The following is a 21,814-nucleotide window of genomic DNA, read 5'->3' as shown; positions in this document are numbered from 1 at the left end:
CGCATTTAAAGTAAGCTCCTCCAACAATGTCAGTCTAGATTTTGAATTGACGGTCCTTAGTTAGGGTTTGAACAAAAAGCATCTGATGACAAAACTATCAAGGAGTCACAATTAATACTCATATGGCCAATCATAAAATGTTCAAAACACTTTTAGGATGGCACGGTGGCACAGTGGTTAGCACCGCTGCCTCACAGCACCAGGGACCCGGGTTTGATTCCTGGCTTGGGTCACTCTCTGTGCAGAGTTTGCACGTTCTCCCCGTGTCTGCGTGGGTTTCCTCCGGGTGCTCCGTTTTCTTCCACCGTCTGAAATATGTGCTGGTTAGGTGCATTGGCCATGTTAAATTCTCCCTCAGTGTACCCAAATAGGCACCAGAATATGGCAACTTGGGATTTTCACAGTAACTTCATTGCAGTATTAATGTAAGCCTACTTGTGAGTAATACGTAAACTTTACACTTCTACTGAATTTTACCGTCATGTTAACAGATGGATTTGCTTTTTAAAGAGCTTTCCCATCCAGAAAGGATGGGCGGCATGTTAGCGCAGTTGTTAGCACTGCTATCTCACAGCACCAGGGACCCAAGTTTGATTCCCTGCTTGGGTCGTTGTCTGTACAGAGACTGCACGTTCTCCCTGTGTCTGCGTGGGTTACCCCCGGGTGTTCCGGTTTCCTTCCGAGGGCCAAAGATATGCAGGTTAGATTGATTGGCCAAACTGGTTGGTGTTAGGAGGACTAGCTAGGATAAATGCATGGGGTTACAGGAATAGGGGCTGCATAAGCTTGCGGGCTGTGCAGATTTGATGGGCCAAATGGCCCTCTTCTGCGCTGTAGGGATTCTAAAATAAAACTTACACTTAACCTGGTTGTTGGGACCTGGTGCTTCCTGATTAGTCCTATTTCTAGATACAGTGACTTGTGTTATTGGACCGAGTGTACAATCATAGAATCATCCAGCAGAGAAGGAGGCCATTCAGCCCATCATGTCTGTGCCAGTTCTCTGGAAGTTGTTCCCACTTCTTACCTGCTCCCCTGCCCTTTTGCAATAGCCCTGCAATGATTTTATCTTTCAAGTAATTATCCAATCCCCTTTTGAGGGCTACTATTGAATCTGTTTCCACTACCCTATCAGGAAGTGCATTCCAAATTCGAACCATTTGTTGCATAGACAGTGCGTAACATCTCAATCTCTAGTACATTACTTCAGTGTAAGATGGAGGGGGGACTTTTCTCATTCTGCCCGCCATGGGAATCATAGGTTAGACCATGGAAAGATCCATTGACCTCAGGCAGGATTTTCCAGTTTTTATGCAAGTGCAGCTGGAAAATCCCACCCATAATATTACAAACATAGTATAAATGATATCGCCATACCAGGGCATATAAAAAGTGCCCTTTTAGTACTGTGTAAAATTATGTGTACGCATATGTGTGACATGCAGGAACAGAGGAACAGGAGTAGGCCATTCAGCCCATCAAGTCTGCTCTACCATTCAATTTGATCATGGCTGATCATCTCCCTCAATGCCGCTATCTCCCACTATCACCTTGATGTCGTTAGCGCCCAGAAATGTTCGATCCCTGTATGAAACATGCTCAGTTATTGAGCTTCTACAGCCCTGTGGCGTTCTAAAGATTCACCACCCTCCGAGTGAAGAAATTCCTCCTCATCTCACAGTTTTGTGTGTGCATGCAACAGGCCTTTTTCCTGTCAGAATTAAAACCCCTCTTGTCTGGCTATTGCCAGAATTCAAAGTGAATTCAAAGTGAATGATATGGGCTGCTGTCTTATGGAAGAGTTAAATTGGAACTGTTTGGCTTCGGGTTCAAAGCATTCTTTTTTAAACAGGACGGAAACTGAGTACAACGTGTGTGGTTACTCACAAAGGGTGGCACGGCAGCACAGTGGTTAGCACCGCTGTCTCACAGTTCCAGAAACCTGGGTTCAGTTCCGGCCTGGATGACTGTCTGTGTGAAGTTTGCACATTCTGTCCCTGTCTGTGTGGGTTTCCTCCAAGTGATCCTACAGCATTGAGATGTGCAGGTTAGGTGGATTGGTCATGCTAAAATTAACCCTTGGTGTCTCAAGATTGGGTAGGCAAGATAGATTAGCCATGGTAAAGGTGTGAGGTTATGAGGATAGGGTGGGTGAAAGGGCCTGGATTAGATATTCTTAAGAAGTCTCACAACACCAGGTTAAAGTCTAACAGGTTTATTTGATAGTAAACCCACAAGCTTTCGGGGTTTCCCCTTTCGTCAGGTGAGTGGAGAGTTCTGGTGTCTGACAGAGCACATACAGTTTACAGAATACTTCTCACTGTGTTTACCCCAGTCCAACGCTGGCATCTCCACATCATGACTACCTTAGATATTCTGTCAGAGAGTTAGTGTGGATTGTATGGGCTGCATGGCCTCTTCTGCACTATAAGGATTTTATGACATTCTTATGACAAGTAGAAAGTACAATGCAGATAACAGTTCTGTTCTGATAAGAGGCATGGAGCATTTGTGCTTTACCCATCGCAGCATACTTCAGGAGTTATCCAAGTAATAAAAATGATGGCAGTAAACAGTGCAAGCATAAGAACATAAGAACATAAGAAATAGGAGCAGGAGTAGGCCATCCAGCCCCTCGAGCCTGTCCCGCTATTCAATAAGATCATGGCTGATCTGTCGTGGCTCAGTTCCACATTCCCGCCCTCTCCCATATTTGGTGAATTGTTAACATGGGCCATAAACATACAATAGTACTGAAGTGTAAAGAGGAGAATACTCAGAATCTGTTTGCACAATGCATCTGATCAGATACTGGCAAGGGGACACAACATTTAAGCAGGAGTTAGGATAAGCATGTGAAGGCAAATATTAAAGGGCATTGGAAAATAATAGGAACATAAAATGAGCACAGAAAAGAATAGGAAAATAGAATTATGGAAAATGGCGTTAGCACTGGTAGGGGCATGGTGGACTGAAATCACAATCGGATTTCCATTCATTTAAAACCAATCTTTATTGTTTGACCTTCAGATAATCACATTTGGATATCATATGATCACTAAATCTAGTCCAATGATTCTCGAAGGGGTTGTTCATGCCTAATTCATGTTGTAATATTGGTACAGCATCGGGGCTTAAAGTTTGTGGTGTATGTGACAAATTATAAAGTATTGGATAAAGAATGATGTTTTGTGATACTGCTGAATACACTGGTTGGAAATATCCCGGCCCACCCATTGTGGGAATTGTAGTGGGCGAGGTAGAAAATTTGCCAGACCATCAAACACGGGTGGGAATTTCCGTTCTTCTGGCTCGTGCAGTTGGAGAATTCCGCCGGTAAATTGCGTTTGTCACTCCTTTCAATTCCACCAAAACTTAAATTTTTATTTAATCAGCCTGATCCCATGGGTTGTACTGCCCATACAGCTGTTGCGTTCATACGCGTGCATGTGTGTACATGCACCCGTACATACTATCCTGGGTATTCTGTAGAAGTGTGGCACTTTAACAGGTATTGTTGAGGCTAGTAATGTGTGTGAAGGTGGTTCTGCTGTTATTTTCCATTCAGTAGGTTATGGCTTTGAGGCCCACCTCAGAGCAGAAAGTGCAGCCTAACACTTGAGTGCAATATTGTGGGGGAGTACTACATGTCACACATATTCGCACGTAGTGAAAAGTATTGAGACTTCTGTGCTATTCATAGAAAGCATACCATTCATGCAGTGCATAGGGAGAAGGAAAGGAGAAGGTGCAGGATGTAGTGTTACAGTCATAGCTAGGGCGTAGAGAAAGATCAGCTTAATACATGATAGATCCGTTCAAAAGCCGATGACAGCAGGGAAGATGCTGTTCTTGAGTAGGTTAGCACATGATCTCAGACTTCTGCATCTTTTTCCCATTGGGAGAAGGTGGAAGAGGGTAGGTCAGAATGCATGGGGTCCTTGATTATACTGGTTGCTTTCCCAAGGTAGCCAGGAGTGTAGACAGAGTCAATGGATGGGTGGCTGGTTTGCATGATGGATTTAGCTACATTCACGATCCTTTGTAGTTTTTTGCAGTCTTGGTCAGAATAGGAGCCAAACCAAGCTGTGATACAGCTGGAAAGAATGAAAGAGTGAGAATTGATGTTTGAATTGTGGGACTGGAGGATGCAAACTGTTTGAATAAAAGGCAGACTGACAAATACTTTCAGTGAGAGGAGCTCTGAGGCGAATGGTTAAGCTGATCTATTTTGCAAACAGTAAGAGTAACAACTTACATTTAAATAACACCTTTCGCACCATGAAACAGGCCAGTGTTTCACAGGTACATTATAACGGAAATGATGATACTGAGCCATATGAGGAGATATTAGGTCAGGGATCAAAAGCTTGTTCAAAGAGGTAGTGTGTATTAAATGAAGAAAGCTTCTGTTGAGGTATAGGCAGTGACTTCCAGACACTGGGGCTGAGGCAACTGATGGAAATGGTAGAACAATTAAAATTGAGAATACACAAGAGGCCAGAATTAGGCAGAGTGGTTATCACGAGACAATTTAAACAGGCTGTCTCTGCTCACATTGACCAATGCCATGATCAGATTGTTGAAGACAACATATAACAGTCTGTTTTGTTCATGGCATTCCCCTCGATGTTGCCAGGAAGCAAAGATCAAGTCAGTTGTAGATTTTCCTGAAATTGCACTGAAATCAGTTCAGATGAATCCTGGCATGGTTTCAGAACTGGAAGATCCACAATCGATACGTATATCGGTGGCGTAGTTTTGCAATCATACTCACGGTCATGATTCTCACAAAATACTTGGCATCCGGCAAAGAGTTCATAGTTCAGCCACTAATAGGATTTATTTTTATTGTTTTGTAAAGTCAATTGCCAATCAATCCAAGTCGATTGTGTGTGTGTGTGTGTGTGTGTGTGTGTGTGTGTGTGTGTGTGTGTGTGTGTGTGTGTGTGTGTGTGTGTGTGTGTGGGGGGGGGGGGGGGGAGCGGGGTGGGTGGGGAGGTGGAGGGGATGCTGAAGTGTTCGGGTTCTTCTGCCTGCTCACATGTGGTTTGTTTGGCAGATGGAAGGTTGGGGTGCAGTGACAATCAGATTCTATAACATCAGCAGACACATGGTTAGCACGACTGTCTCACAGCACCAAGGACCCGAGTTCAATTGCAGCCTCGGGCCACTGTCTATGTGCAGTTTGCACATTCTCCCCTTGTCTGCGTGAGTTTCCTCCCACACTCCAAAGGTGTGCGGCTTAGGTTGATCGTCTCTTAGTTTTGGAGGATTAGCAGGGTAAATAAGTGGGGCTACAGAGATAGGGTCTGGATGGGACTGTTGTCTGTGCAGGTTTAATGGGCTGAATGGCCTCCTTCTGCACTGTGGGGTTTCTATGAACAACAGGCACTCATACAGTGACATTAACATAGGAAAGCCTTCTAACTGCTTCATCCCAGCTGAATCAGGCATAAATTGATACCGAGACAGGTTGGGAGTCCAAAAACATGGTCAAAGGTTGGAGGCATAAAGGGGTGGAGATATAGGATGGCTTAAGAAGGGAATACCACAGTTTGGGCCTATGAGAATGAAGATACATTCTCTATTAGAGGGATGAAGGCTGGGGTGGTGGGGTGTGGGGCAGATGCTGGAGCTGAAAGAACTCAAGGCTTCTTGATGGAGCAAGAGCTATTGTTGAGATGGAGGTGGTCAGAGGCATGGTGGAATCTGAGCAGCAGCTTCAAATCAGCATAGGAAGGCAAAGTGCCATAATGCGTCAGCCAAATATTGACCAAACAAAAGGGAAAACAAATGACAAAACCTTCAGCAACACATTTCATCACTGTTGGTAACCCAAGTGTTACATAGAAACTAGAAGTAGGCCATTCGGCCCTTCACACCTGCTCCACTATTCATTTTGATCATGGCTGATCCTCTCTTACCCCCCATCTCTCTTGATCCCTTTTAACCCCAAGAGCTATGTCTAACTTTTTTCTTGAAATCAGACAACATTTTGGCCTCAACTACATTCAGTGGGAGTGAATTCCACACATTCACCATCCTCTGGGTGAAGAAATTTCTCCTTATCTCAGTTCTAAAAGGTTTACCCTTTATCCTCAAACTATGTCCCCCTAGTTCTGGACTCCCCCACCACTGTGAAAATTCTTTCTGAACCTACCCTGTCTACTAACCCTGTTAGAATTTTAAAGTTTCTATGAGATCCTTTCTCACTCTTCTAAACTCCAGTGAATATAATCCTAACTGACTTTGTCTCTCCACATATCTCAGACCTGCCATCCCAGGAATCAGCCTGGTAAACCTTTGCTGCACTCTGTCTACAGCAAGAACACCCTCCCTCAGATAAGGACTCCAAAACTGCATATAATACTCCAGGTGTGGCCCTACCGATGCCAACATGGATTAGTGCATCTTGTATTTTCTTGTTCATCACTCCCAAGCGTTTGAAGTGTCCGTAGATTAGACTTATGTTTCCATTGGCCATTGATTTGTGTGTGTTGCAAAGCCAGATGAAACTGCCCGCATGCAAGCAATAAGCTGCCCTACTCTGTCATTCAGAGCCTGAATGATTTTGGCATGTGAGAAAAAAGTCACGTCTCTGAAAGTCACACCTTTTCATGAACTCAAAAAGTCTCCAGGTGCTTTTACAATCTGAAATAGAGTCACTGCAACTCAAAACTATGTGATGGGAAAGGATTGCGAATAACTTAACAAAGTTCACTCAATACTTTGTATTCTTGTCAATATATTTCAAAAAAGGGATGGAGTATTTTACGTATCTTTGGAGGTGGGGTATCCGGTTACACATCCATCCCTGATTTTCCTGTATTCCTGTGCAGTGAAGGTCCTGGCATAGCCATAACCTCAGGCTCTCCTTGATGCTCTCAGAGTGCTCTCTATGACTTGAGAAATCACCTGGATACTCTTCTTTCTATGGATATATAAAGAAAAAGTAAAGTTTATTTATTAGTCACAAGTAAGGTTTACATTAACACTGCAATGAAGTTACTGTGAAATTCCCCTATTTGCCACAGTCCGGCGCCAGTTCGGGTCGATGCACTTAATGAGCATGTCTTTCAGAATGTGGGAGGAAACCGGAGCACCCGGAGGAAACCCACGCAGACACGGGGAGAACGTGCAAACTTCACGCAAACAATGACCCAAGCCAGGAATCGAACCCGGGTCCCTGGCTCTGTGAAGCACCATGTTATTGTGCCTCCCCTATAAACAGGAAGTGGGCAGCTAAGGTAAATGTGGGAGCTCTGCTGAACGAGGTGGGCGAATTGATAAGAAATTGATAGAGTGGGGAAATGAGAGGTCATGCACTTTGGCAGGAGGAATGAAAAGGCAGATTATCACCTAAATAGAGAGTTACTGCAGGTGAGCGAAATACAGAGGGATCTAGGTGTTCCAGTGCGTCAATCACAAAAAAACTAGCAAGCAGGTCCAACAAAGGACTGAAGAAGGCAAATGGCATTTTGACCTATATTGCAAAGGGGTTGGAGATTAAAAATAGGGAGGTTTCGTCGCAGTGTTACAAGGTGTTGGTGATGCCTCACTGGAATATTGTGTTTTGGTCCCCTTACTTGATAAAGGATATAGTGACATTGGAGGCAGTCCAAAGGAGATTCACCAGGATATGGGATGAGAGGGCTGTCCTATCGAGACTAAATAGTCTGAGCCTGTATTCCTTGGAGTTTAGAAGAGTAAGGGGTGACCTTATTCAAACACATAAGACCTGGATGGGACTTGACAGGGTCGATAGTGAGATATTTTCACGAGTAAGAGAGTCTCGAACAAGGGGACATTGCTACAAGCTAAAGGGCCAGTCATTTAAAACTGAGGCGCTTAGAAATATCTTCTCTCAGAGGATGGTGAATCTCTGAAATTCTGTGCCCCAATGGGTAGTGGAGGCTGAATCATTAGATGTATTCAAAGTGGAGGTAGATAGATATTTGATAGATTGAGGAATAGAGGGCTCTGGGGAAATGGCACAGAAAAGGAATTGAAGCCAGTATAGATCAGCCATGATCATATTGAATGGCAGGGCAGGTTTGAAGGGTCTGGTGGTGATTCTATTTCTTGTGCTCAGACCATCGGCTGAAAACATTTACAACATTCCACAAGAGCTGTTAGATCTGCTGAGTATTTCCAGTATTTCCTGCTTTTATTACAGCACACCAACTTGCCCGGTATCTTGCTTCTGTTTTGAATTTAACTACACCTGAGACTGAAAGGGTTACGGGGAAAAGAATTATTAGCGGCTGGAAATAAGTGTGAACTTTAATCACATGCTGCTCAGGTGATGCCAGGAGCCAGTGACTGCAGGCAATTGCTATGCATGTTATGTAACCAGGTGGGATTGTTTGTCGTGTATCCTCGGATGTCACACTGTTGTTATCGGGAAAGATCAGGAAATTCTGGTCTATAAATTGAAGTAAAAAGAAATCATTCCGGAGTATTTGCACTGAGGTTAAGGTATGTTCTTGTAAAATGGTGGAGGGAAACATTGTTTATTCAGTCACCCTTGCCATTTAGTAGTCACGGCAAAGCATTTTTGCAGTTGATCGAGTTGTATGTGCAGTCTGGGGTTCGAAGCAAATTAGGGAGTTGCATTATTTGGAGCCATCATTCAAAGAACAAAGAACAGTACAGCACAGGAACAGGCCCTTCGGCCCACCAAGCCTGTGCCAATCATGATGCCTGCCTAAAATAAAACTGTTTACACTTTCAGAGTCCATATCCTTCCATTTCCATCCCATTCATGTATTTGTCTAGTTGCCCCTTAAATGCCACTATCGTACCTGCTCCCAGCACCTCCCCGGGCAGCACGTTCCAGACATTTATCACCCTCTGTGTAAAAAACTTGCCTCCTCTCAACTTTTTCCCATGCACCTTGAACCTACTTTCCCTAGCACTTGACTTTTCTACCCTAGGAAAGAGCATCTGGCCATCCACTCTGTCCATGCCGCTTATGATCTTTTAAACCTCTATCCGGTCGCCCCTCACCCTCCGTCATTCCAAATGTGATTGAGAAACTTTGCAATGTGCTTGCTGTCCGTCGTGCTTTGTTTTTCTGATTTTTACCATCGCTGGATTATCCCGCGAGATACAGCTTTTCAGCAGGCTTAGGAATAAGGAAGACTGTTTTTACGGCACCTGATGTAGCCCCCTCTCTCAGCAAGGTGAGCGGAATTAATCTTGAAGGGGGCAGCTCAAAATACGGCAACCAATACCAAACTCTCCTTCTGCCTCAATTAAGAGTGGAGCAGTTAATCGATAATTCCTTTCTTTGTGTCTGGTTGTGACAAGAAACTCTCAGATATGGCAATCCTTCTTCACCATCGCTTGCCAAATGCCCAGAGGGTTTGAGAAAATTTAGCATCCATAAACAGGCCTGTGCAGGTATCCTTACGAGTGGAAAGTCTCCCTTACAGCGAGTCCCCCCCACATTGTCTTGGTAGGACGTTGCCCACAGCGATCATAGCAGAGATCCCCAACCAATAGGGGTGGCTCATGCTGGCCGGTATCTGTAGGCAGTTCTTGGACACCAATCAGAGCCTGACACCTCTGTGATTGCTGGTAGGCCCATTTGTATTTGTTGAACCTATCAGCAGGCAATGCAGAGTGGCATCAGACTCTGATTGGTCAAGCCCCCATAGAGCGGGAAAACACTGATCGGAAGCCGTTGAGGTGACTCTGAGGTGGCAAGGCAGAGGCAGAGATCTCCTCCTGTGCTTTTGCAGAAAAAGCAACAGGTTTCTCGATCTCGGTCCAAGGCTGAGGAGGATAGGCATCTGCCAGGCAGCCTGAGGCAACAGCGAGGCAAACCAGACATCGTCAAGGTGACATACATGACACTGGTCTGTGAAGGAAGGAGGCTTTGCCAGTGTGTGTACATCACGGTAGCACAGTGGTTAGCGCTGCTGCTTCACAGCTCCAGGGTCCTGGGTTCGATTCCCGGCTCAGGTCACTGTCTGTGTGGAGTTTGCACATTCTCCTCGTGTCTGTGTGGGTTTCCTCCGGGTACTCCGGTTTCCTCCCACAGTCCAAAGATGTGCGGGTTAGGTTGATTGGCCAGGCTAAGAAATTGCCACTTAGTGTCCAGGGATGCGTAGGTTAGAGGGGTCAGTGGGTATAATATGGGGGTAGGGCCTGGGTGGGATTTGTTCAGTGCAGACTCAATGGGCCGAAGGGCCTCTTTCTGCACTGTAGGGTTCTATGATTCTCTTCCACAGCTCCTGGGATATCTCTGCTTTTTGAATCAGATTCTTTATCAGTCATCCCCTCGCACGTGTCGATGCCATTGGGTCCCAGGTTAAAAAATTCTGACGCATGCCTGAGGCTCTTGCTTCTCAAGCTTCAAGCCATTGACTTTGATGCAGGTGGATCCCACTTCTGGCACCAAACCAGATGATTCTGGGTTCAGGAGCAAGAGATACTTTAGATAGGCAATGGAGTATTTGTAAGTCATTGTAACATTGCTTGTTAAGGTTATTATGAAGAAATTGCTTCCATAAAATGTATTAGCTGAACAGTCTGGAGAAGTTTATTTATTAGCATCACAAGTAGGCTTACATTAACAGTGCAATGAAGTTACTGTGAAAATCCCCTAGTTCCCACACTCTGGCACCTGCAGGTACACTGAAGGAGAATTTACCATGGCCAATGCGCCTTTTGGACTGTGGGAGGAAACCGGAGCACTCAGAGGAAACCCAAGCAGACATGGGGAGAATGAGCAGACTCCGTACAGATAGCGACCCAAGCCAGGAATCGAACTCAGGTCCCTGGCACTGTGAGGCAGCACTGCTAACCACTGTGCTACCCCCCCTGACAGTTAAGAAAGGTTGACTGTCCCCAGTGGACAAGTAGAATTGGCGCTGAGTGGGATCTGAGTGGTGTGTGAAGGCAGCTCTCGATCGTGAGGGAGCTCTTCCCAGTCCGTTCTCCATCTTCCCTGGTTCACCCACTGCCAATCAAGGCTCAACTGAGCATTAGCTGACAGTGGGTTTCAGAGACATATGCTGACTGTTGGGATGATGAGTGCCCAGGAACTCTACCCCATTTCTCACAGCAGAAAGTCTGCCCTATTCACATGAATATAATGGGAGGCAGATGTCCCTTTGTGACCAAAATGGTGACATATCATCAAAAATGTTACCAAGGCCTGCTTGATCAGCAGGAGTAGTCACTGAGAGAGGATGGTGAGGGAGATGGAAAGAGAAGATAGCTACTCCTGCCAGTAATCTGCCAGTACTCCTATACCCTACCAGCTGACAATCCCAAGCCTAACTCTGTAAGATCACGAGAGAGTGTATAAACCATCTGCAAACTCAGAGCCGACACTGAGGGCAGGATTTTCTGGCTGAGCTTGCCCAAAACCGGAAAATCCTAACTGAGTTCAATGGATCCTTACATGATCCTATCCTGGTCCCTCCATACGGATACTATAGTTAAGAAAATCCACCAATGCCTCCTCTTTCTCGGTAGACGAAGGAAATGTCTGCTGTGTCTCACGTCTTTACAGATGCACCACAGAGAGCATCCTTTCTGGTTGTATCACAGCTTGGTATGGCTTCTGCTCTGTCCAAAACCGCAGGAAACTACAAAGGGTCGTGAATGAAGCCCAGTTCATCACTCAAACCAGTCTCCCACTTATTGACACTGTCTACACTTAACGCTGCCTCGGAAAAGCAGCCAGCATAATCAAGGACCCCAGTGCACCCAGGACATTCCCTCTTCTACCTTCCCCGCTATTCGATGAGATCATGAGTGATCTAATATAATCCTTAAATCCCGCCTTAGCTCTATAACCCTTGATTCTCTTATGGATGAAAAATCTGTCTATCTCAACCTTGAACGTACTTAACCCAACATAACTACAGCCAACATAGTCAAGGATCCCACACACCCTAGACATACTTTCTTCTTCCATCGGGAAAAAAAATACAAAAGTCTAACGTCACATACCAACCATCTGAAGAACAGCTTCTTCCCTACTGCCATCAGACTTGTGAATGGACCTAGCTCGCATTAAATTGACCTTTCTCTATACCCTAACTATGACTCTAACACTACATTCTCTGCTTTCCTTCTCTATGAATGGTATGCTTTGTCTGTATAGCGCGCAAGAGACAATACTTTTCACTGTAGACTAATACATGTGACAATAATCAAGCAAATCAAATCAAAATGGCCCACCCTCCGCTCACTACAGTTCCCATGGCAGACAGAATGGGAATATTCTCCACTGAATCTCACCCAGCAACCTGCGAGAAAGAATCAGCCTCGACATGAGGGATTGCCAGTAGCTAGAGATTTTGTTTGATTTTCATTTGATTTATTATTGTCACATGTATTAACATACAGTAAAAGGTATTGTTTCTTGCCCGCTGTACAGACAAAGCATACCATTCATAGATAAGGAAATGAGAGAGTACAGAATGTAGTGTTACAGTCATAGCTCGGGTGTAGAGAAAGATCAACTTAATGCAAGATAAGTCCATTCAAAAGTCTGACAGTAGCAGGGAAGAAGCTGTCCTCAAGTCAGTTGGTACTTGACCTTAGGCTTTTGCAACTTTTTCCCGACAGAAGAAGGTGGGAGAGAGTATGTGTGTGGGGTCCTTAATTATACTGGCTGCTTTGCAAGGCAGCATGAAGTGAAGACAGAGTCAATGGTTGGGAGGCTGGTTTGTGTGATGGATTGGGCTACATTCATGATCTTTTGTAGTTTCTTGCAGTCTTGGACAGGAGCCATACCAAGCTGTGATACAATCAGAAAGAATGCTTTCTATGGTGCATCTGTAAAAGTTGGTGAGAGTCGTAGCTGACATGCCAAATTTCCTTAGTCTCCTGAGAAAGTAGAGGCGTTTGTCAAAGGGCTTATTCTCACGTAGAAAAAAAATCTGATCGCTCAAATGGATGAGAAACCAGTTTGTAATAATGCCCCTATTTTGTTTCCTTTCTTTAGCTGACTACTGTGAAAGAAAGCACTTTGAGTGATGGCTGACCCAGGTAAGAAAGAGTTTACAAACCAATTCAACCCACTCGTTGCTAAAGCAGCAAAGCCCCAATCAATTTATTATTTTGACAAAAGCAGCATATGTTGAACATGCACAGCAACACCTGGGGGCAAGAAAAGATAGTGTGATGTTTTGGATAAGGGCTCTACTGCAAAACAGACAGGTTTATTTCCTGTAAATGCAACCTGTGAGTTCCCTTCCATGGTAAATTTAATCGGATAATAATTCTTCTTGCATTGGTACAAAATGAACTGTATTGTACAGTATGCCTTTAATACGCCCCACCCAGTGTTCAATTCTATTGAGGCTAAAGGAAGTGAATATGATACGTGTTATATAATATACCGTGACTGCAATTCCACCTGTCTTCCAGCTCCGTCCATAATGGATTTCTATCTCAGTGTGTCATTTCAAAACTGAAATGTCATTTTCATCCATTGTGCTGCATTTCAAAGACATGCCACTGAAACATTAGATGCAAACTAGCTGTTAGAATACAGACTTTAGGTTTGTTGGAAAGGAAAGATTAATGTTAAATGCCAGCTCAGATTTCGACATAAAAAAAAAGAGCAGGGAAGATCTGTATAAAACCCCTGTTAGGCCACAGTTAGAATACTGTGTACAGTTCTGGTTGCCACACTAGAGGAAGGATATGGTTTCCCTATAGAGGGTGCAGAGGAGATTCACCACAATATTGCCTGGGCTGGAGCATTTCAGCTATGAAGAGAGGCTGGTTAGGTTGGGATTGTTTTGCTTAGAGCACAAAGAACAAAGAACAGTACAGCACAGGAAACAGGCCATTCGGCCCTCCAAGCCTGTACCGCTCATTGGTCCAACTAGACCCACTCGTTTGTATCCCTCCATTCCCAGTCTGCTCATGTGACTATCCAGGTAATTCTTAAATGATAGCAGAGAAGGCTGAAGGGAAGGACCCGACTGAAGTGTACAAAATTATAAGGGACATAGAATGGGTAGTTAGGAAAGAACTTTTCCCCTTAGTAGAGGGGTCAATAACCAGTGGGCATAGATTTAAGGTAAGGGGCAGGGGATTTAAAGGAGGTTTGAGGAACCATTCTTCACAACATTCAAGAAGTATTTAGATGAGTACTTGAAACACCATAGTGTACAAGGCCATGGACAAAGTGCTAGAAATTGGGGTTGGAATAGCTAACTGCCTGATGGCTGGCACAGACATGATGGGCCAAAGAGTCTCTTTCAGTGCTGTAAAGCTCTATAACCCCATATAAATATAAGCAACTAGAATTTTTTTTATATATTACTTTGGGTGTATAATGTGATAGCACTTTATGCTCCAGTGTTATTCGGTTCAATGCATTCAATTTCCTGTCTACACTTAGTCTGTATCCCACTGGGCTGCCCAGCTCCTTGCTTCATAGTGTGTCCCTCACCCCCTGCCAGATGATTCCATAACCCACAATGGCCAGCCCCTGCCCATCATTGGCACGCTGCCCAATCCATCCAACAACCTGTTGAATTAAGCCCCTAAAGTAAGCCAAAGTGCTGGGATAACCTGTTGAGGCACAGCAGTTACTGACCACTCACCTAAATGGTTGAAATGAGATATTGAGCCTAGCTTCAGGTCTCTCAGTTAGCATGCTTGCTGCCTGGTCAAACCAGTGTTAACGTCCAGGGTCAGAAACTCCAAGGTGTTTTGAGAAGTTAGCCTAGACCCTAACTTTTACATTTGATTTTGGCATTAGGGTGAGCATAAGGTGTTTTACTCCAGGTATGATTCCAGTGACCCACTGGGAAGCTTTTATCAAACAAAGTTTACTTAAGAACACAGTTCATGGAATCTCTGGCATGGAAACAGGCCCTTCGGCCCAAACTGGTCCATGCTGACCAAAATGCCCATCTAAGCTAGCCCCATTTGCTTGCATTTGGCCCATATCCCTCTAAACCTTTCCTATCCATGTATCTGTCCAAATGCCTTTTAAATGTTGCCAACGTCCCTGCCTCAATAACCTCCTCTGGCAGCTCGCTCCACATGTGTACCACCCTTTGTGTAAAGAAGTTGCATCCCAGGTTCCCATTTATTCTTTCCTCTCTTAATTTAAACCTATGCCCTCTAGTTCTCAATTCCCCAACTCTGGGAAAAGGACTGAGTGCATTCACCCTATCCCTGCCTCTCATGATCTTATGCACCTCTATAAGATCACTCCTCAGACTCTCACTGCTCCAAAGAAAGCAGTCCTGACCTGTCCAATCTCTCCCGATAACTCAACCCCTTGAGTCCTGGCAATATCATTGTAAATCTCTTCTGCACTCTCTCCAGTTCAAATATAACAAAAGGAATTAGCATAACTTTTACCAATTACAAGATTTAAACACGACACAGTATATTTCTTAACAACTAGCTATCTCTATTGTTGCAGTTTAAAGTAGTAGACATACAGCCTTCTTTAGAATTAGCACAAAAACAAGTATGCTTTTATGATGCCTGATTTTCAGTTTATTAACACATCTGGAGAGAGGTCCAGGCAGCAATTTTCAGAGGAGGATATATTCTCAAAACAACATAAACTCAGAGGAGTAACCCCAGCCTCTGGGTAGTTCCCAGTCTTCAGACCCCAGAGACAGAAAAGGATACCTCTCCCTCCACAACTTAGAATCATAGAATCCCTACAGTGCAGAAGGACACCATTCAGCTCATCAAGTCTGCACTGACCACAATCCCACCCAGCACCCCCCTATTCCTGTAAACCCACATATTTACCCTGCTAATCCCCCCCGACACTAGGGTCAATTTTAGCATGGCCAATCAACCTAACCTAACATCTTTGGAGTGTGGGTGGAAAACGGAGCACCCGTAGTAAACCCACGTGGACACAGGGAGAATGTATAAGCTCCACAGAGAATGACCCGAGGCCGGAATCGAACCGGGTCCCTGGCACTGTGAGGCAGCAGTGTTAACCACTGTACCACTGTGCCATCCCCAAGTTAGCTTCCAAAGCAACAACTCCCATACAGCAGAATCTCCAAAAGAGACACTTATCTCCTGGCAGACTTCAGTCTCCAACTTCAGAGAGGAGAAAAGAGAGAGATTCTCTCTTAATTCCACAAGCAGCATCTAATCTTGAATATTCTATGAAAAGCCCAGCTTCCCCATCACATGACCATATCCGCCAATCATCCCAATGAAGCCCCACTCTGCAAAATCCCAGGGAAAAACAGCAGAATAACATTAATTGAGATTAAAACCAACATTCTAGCCATTAGAAACAATTAGGCTGCTGCAACAATAGTACAGCATGCTGATAGACACTGCGGCTCCAAGTGCATAAAAAAACTGCTACAACAGATCCTGCACAAGGACATAGCTCAACACAATTTTTAAAGGCACAGTATCGTCACACTCATTCTGAAAGAAAGACTTAGGTTTCTTTAGCGCCTTCTGTCACTCCAGAAAGTTTTGAAGTGCTTCCATTGAATGAATTATTTCTGAAATATATTCACTGCTGAGTCATAGGAAATGTGCTCAAATCAAATTCTACCTCGATACCTGTAAAAATCTGAGCATTCACCTTTGATTTTCTAATAGAATAGGTCTGTCAATGTCAAAGTCGTAGCTGCAGTTTACATTCAGAATGGGCTCCATTCAGAAAATATTTATTTCCCTCCTGCTTTCTACTGTGGATGTAAAGGAAGCACTGTACCAATAGATAGTCAAGACTGTTTGATCACATGAAGCTGGAACACATGGCCGCAGAAATGTATCTTTATCAACTGATTGAACAACACCCATCCTTAATTACAATGACACCTCCATCCGGACGTGTACAGTGTTCTGAGGAATCCGGACAAGGGCTCCTATTGCCTTCTGTCCTTTGCTGACTGTTGCTCTGTATTGGTTAGACATATTTAGCATCAAGTTTACTGAGGCTACTAGAGCTCTTGTCAGCTTCATTCTGGGCATTTCCAACATTGTTCATGATGTGGAAATGACAGAGTTGGACTGAGGTGGACACAGTAAGAAGTCTCACAACACCAAGCTAAAGTCCAACAGGTTTGTTTGGAATCATGAGCTTTCGGAGCACTGCTCCTTCATCAGGTGAGTGGAGAGAAAAGTTTCACAAAGACGGCATATATAGTCAAAGACACAATTGCGAGGTTCCAACCATTATCTTGCGACTGTGTCTCTCTCTAAATATGCCATGTTTGTGAAACCTACCTGTCCACTTTCCTGATGAAGGAGCAGTACTCTGAAAGTTCGTGATTCCAAATAAACCTGTTGAGTTTTAACCTGGCATTGTGAGACTTTTTACAACATCATTCATGGAGTGGTTCATTGCTCATTTTTCCTTCTTGCGCGTGACGTTTAATATCAGTCTGCATTAAATTTGTTTTGCACATTTAATATTTGGTGCCGCCTCATTGTGTATTTTCCTGCAGCCAACTAGGACTCCTTGCCCTATTGCAGTTTAATACAACCTGTAAATGAACCGAGCTTATAATGTAAAAACGCTGGGGGAATGAGGAAGGGAGATGGACAGTTTTCTCAAAGATAGAGTAGGAGCTGACTTGATACTTATATGTGTTTCTAACCCAGTGGATCCTACTCTCCACCAGGGTTGTGCTGGACTCTGCATAACATCTTGCATGAGCCTAGCAGAACCATTGGGAAAACCAGTATACCTGGACCCTCTAGCTATGGACGTTCATTGTCAGCATTGCAATGTGTGCTTAGGGAGTCCTTACACTAGGATCACTTGACAATCTGAGTGAAACACTTCCACCTGCTGGCTCACACAGGAGAAGTCATGCAGCATTTGACAGAATTAACACTACATACATTTTCTTTTTGAGTTACTCTGACACTGGAACTCCCTTCTTCCCCCGGTTACCCTGCCTTTAATTCCTGTCCAAACAAATCCTTTAATGTTAAAATCCCTAAAATTTTAAAATTATTGCCCTATTGTGCTGTTAGACATCGAATCCTACGGCGCAGAAGGAAGCCATTCGGCCCATTGAGTCTGTACCGACCACAATCCCACCCAGGCCCTGTACCCATAACCCCATGCATTTACTCTGCCTAGTCCCCCTGATTGTAAGGGGCAATTTAGCGTGGCCAATCCACCTAACCCACATGCCTTTGGATTGTGAGAGGAAACTGGAGTACCTGGAGAAAACCCACACAGACACGGGGAGAATGTGCAAAGCCCAAACAGACAGTGACCCAAGCTGGGAATCGAACCAAGATGCCCTGTCAGGCAGCAGTACTAACCACTATGCCACCATACTGTCCTTAGCCTTTCGTTTCTCAAGCACTGATCTTATACACGTTGGCAGGAGCTCTGAGCAACACACACATGTGCATACACACATGCATGCGCACAAACACACACATGGAACGCGCATGTGTGCACACACACAGACGCACACCCAAAATCTGAAGTTGGAAGGTAGCTAAAATAGAGAGAAATGAAAGTGGGAAGTGTTGGAAATAATCAGGCAGCATCTGTGGAGAGAGAAAGAAAACTAATACTTCAAATATGATTCTTCATCAAAGGAGCGTGAATGCAAATGGGGTGTTTGCTGGGTTGCTAAGGCTTTTTATGTGGTCAATTGATGGTTCTTATACATGTGGTAAGGTTTGATTTCTGAAGGTATTCATGTATTTGCTAAGTTTTGAATGTTATGTTTTTAGAAACTAATCCTCAGTCAGCTGAGACACAGCCACCTGGAACCCAGCCACCCGCTGCCTATCCGCCTGGAACCCAGCCGCCTGTTGCCTTACAACCTGGTGCCTATCCTCCTGGTGTCTATCCTCCTGGTACCTGTCCGCCTGTCATCTATCCACCTGGTGCCTATCCCCCTGGTGCCTATCCTCCTGGTGCCTATCCTCCTGGGGCCTGCCCTCCAGGGGCCTACCCTCCAGGGGCAGTACCTGCTGGGGCCTATCCTCCTGGTGCCTACGCCAATCAAGCTCCTCCAGGGCAGAAAGGACCGGGTGGTCTTCAGCTGATGCCAATGCCTGGTGCGATCCCAAATTGCCCACCGGGCCTGGAGTACCTTTCGCAGGTAAATGAAAAGCTTGATGATATCCTTCGGCAGAAAGCGTGCATTGTTAATCTAGCAGGAGCATGTGCTGAGTTAGCTGTAGCACAAATGATGCGTTAAGTACTTTGAAGAATGTTAGTTCACTTGCAAGACATGACTGAACCGTCGATGTGATTTGGTCAGCTCTTGAGTCCACCTTATGATTGAATGTTCAACAGGTCTATTTGCTTTAACATAGGTGCAGAGAATCTAATTAAAAGCTTGAACTCATTGGGACACTCTTGGTGACACTGGGCTATTGGAATGTGGAACATTGCCCCTTACACCCTCTGGGGTGGGCACAGTAAGCTGTCTCACTACACCAGGCTAAAGTCCAGCAGGTTTATTTGGAATCACGAGCTTTCGGAGTGCTGCTCCTTCACCAGGTGAGACTGCTTCGTCACCTAATGAAGGAGCGACACTCCGAAAGCTCCCGATTCCAAATAAAGCTATTGGACTTTAACCTGGTGTTGTGAGACTCCTTATTGTGCCCACCCCAGTCCAACACCAGTATCTCCACATCATGGCCCTCTGGGGGCATTGGGGTTTATAAGATAAATCTAAAAGGTGCAGGGTGGCTGGGGCAGAAGGAAATTTACTGTTACCATTACTGACTTGTAGCAGTGTCAGTGGCTGTTACTTATTGTACTTTGCTGCGTGTCAGAACCACAACTGGAGTATTATCGAAGAAGTTTAAAGAAACCTTGTTATCCCCTGTTAATGTGGGTCTTAACAACTGACAGAAATGTCCTCTTTCTTATCAATCCCCATCTATTATTTATACAGTCTGTTCATCATATTTATCACATATTTATTTATCAGAACATCCCAGTTCTAATGATAAGAGAGCTGACAGTCATCTGTACATGCTCCAGGAAGCTGAGGTCGCAGTTCCGACAAAGTGACGAGCATTTGCACATCTGCCACATTAGGATGCAATACACGGTGGCACAGTGGTTAGCACTGCTGCCTCACAGTGCCAGGGACCCGGGTTCAATTCCAGCCCTGGATTGCTGTCTGTGCAGAGTCTGCACGTTCTCCCCAGTTTCCATCAGATGCTCTGGCTTCCTCCCACAGTCCAGCAGGTTAAGTTGATTGGCCATGTTAAATTGACCCTAGTGCCGGGGGATTTGCTGGGGTAAATATGTGGGAATAGGACCTGGATGGGATTGTGGTCAGTGCAGACTCGATGGGCCGAATGTCCTCCTCCTAGGGATTCTGTGATTCTATGATAAGGGTTTCAAAATCGACTGTAAAGAATAACAGCAACAACCTGCATTTGTAAAGCACCTTTAGCATCATAATAACTTTGGTGGGGGGCATTATCAGGCAAATGTAGCACCAGTCTTATGAGAGGATATCAGAACAGGTGACAAAAAGTTTGAGCGAAGAGGTAAGGACATAGTAAGCAGATGGATCAATGGCTCATTTGGCAGTTCATGTCTGCTTCACCATTCTGTTCCTTCATCCCTCACCTTCCAACTTAAATAACAGCAGAAGAAATGTGGTAGATTTTCAGGAATGTCTTAGAGGAGGAGAGTGAGCTAGAGACAGTGAGAGGTTCACGGAAGGAAAATAACAGTCCTCACAGGACAAACCCGGCAGGGGAGGGTGATAGCCTAGTGTTATTATTGCTATGCTATTAATCCAGAAACTCAGCTAATGTTCTGGGGACCTGGGTTCAAATCCCACCAGGGCAGATGGTGGAATTTGAATTCAATAAAAATATCTGAAATTAGGAATCTACTGATGACCATAGTTGATTGTTGGAAAAATCCATCTGATTCACTAATGTCCCTAAGAGAAGGAAATCTGTCATCCTTACCCGGTCTGGCCTACATGTGACTCCAGAGCCACAGCAATGTGATTGACTTTCAATTGCCCTCCAAGGGCAATTAGGGGTGGGCAATAAATGCTGGACAGCCTGCAACACCCATGCCCCACGAATGAATTAAAAAAAGTTAAAGTACATCCAATTATTCTGACAATTCTCCTGGTACTTCGACATGGGAAATCTTGGGAATAGCAACTTCATTGGGAACAGCAACTCCAAGGATTGAATGGGGTGGCCCCTCCGCAGAAAAAGAGCCCACTATGAACTCTGCTGTTCAACACTTAAATTATAGCGAAGGCTCGAATTTGGTTCTATTTACAAGATTAAAGGTGTTATGTGAGCACAAGTTGCTGTCGATGTCAAGATTCTTTACGCTCTTTTTGAAAGCCTTTGAAAGTTTTAGCCACAAGTTAGGTTTTCAGTTCAGAATAACAACCTGAAAATTGTCATTTGCAATCTTAGAGACTGAACGTCTAATCTGGCCACAATTAATGCAGGCGCGTGAAGTGATTGTCAATATAATTATAATGCATCACTTGTATTTATAGAGATGTATAGAGATTTAGGACTGAGTTGAGGAGGAACTTCTTCACACAGAGGGTTGTGAATCTGTGGAATTCCCTGCCCAGTGAAGCAGTTGAGGCTACCTCATTTTAAGGCAAGGATAGATGCATTTTTGAACAGTGAAGGAATCAAGGGTTATGAGTGAGTGGGCGGGTAAGTGGAGCTGAGTCCACGAAAAGATCAGCCATGATCTTATTGAGTGGCAGAGCGGGCTCGAGGACCAGATGGCCTACCCCTGCTCCGAGTTCTTATATTCCAATATCCAATGTTCCAACTGGCTAAAAATTGCTAAATGACATTGTTCTGGCTAAAATGATGGATTGTACCTTTT

The 21,814-nt window shown here is 44.6% G+C and overlaps 1 protein-coding gene across 2 annotated transcripts in view; it reads left to right on the top strand.

Moving 5' to 3' along the window:
• Positions 1 to 21,814, top strand: part of LOC145341107 (phospholipid scramblase 2-like) — an 85,182-nt gene that overhangs the window by 44,695 nt on the left and 18,673 nt on the right. The window contains exons 1-3 of one of the 2 annotated variants that reach the window (XM_080185967.1): positions 8,414 to 8,481; positions 12,974 to 13,017; positions 18,694 to 19,067. In XM_080185967.1, the coding sequence (XP_080042093.1) occupies positions 13,005 to 13,017; positions 18,694 to 19,067 (387 nt within the window). In that variant the 5' untranslated portion in view covers positions 8,414 to 8,481; positions 12,974 to 13,004. Of the gene's footprint in view, positions 1 to 8,413; positions 8,482 to 12,973; positions 13,018 to 18,693; positions 19,068 to 21,814 lie in introns of those variants that run through there. The other variant, XM_080185966.1, reaches the window with a different exon arrangement.

Source organism: Carcharhinus amblyrhynchos, chromosome 3 (assembly GCF_965287045.1).
Source record: "Carcharhinus amblyrhynchos chromosome 3, sCarAmb.v2.hapA, whole genome shotgun sequence".
Classification (NCBI taxonomy): Eukaryota; Metazoa; Chordata; class Chondrichthyes; order Carcharhiniformes; family Carcharhinidae; genus Carcharhinus; species Carcharhinus amblyrhynchos.
The sequence above is the reverse complement of the archived record's forward strand: the minus strand, read 5'-3'. Positions and strand labels throughout refer to the sequence as shown.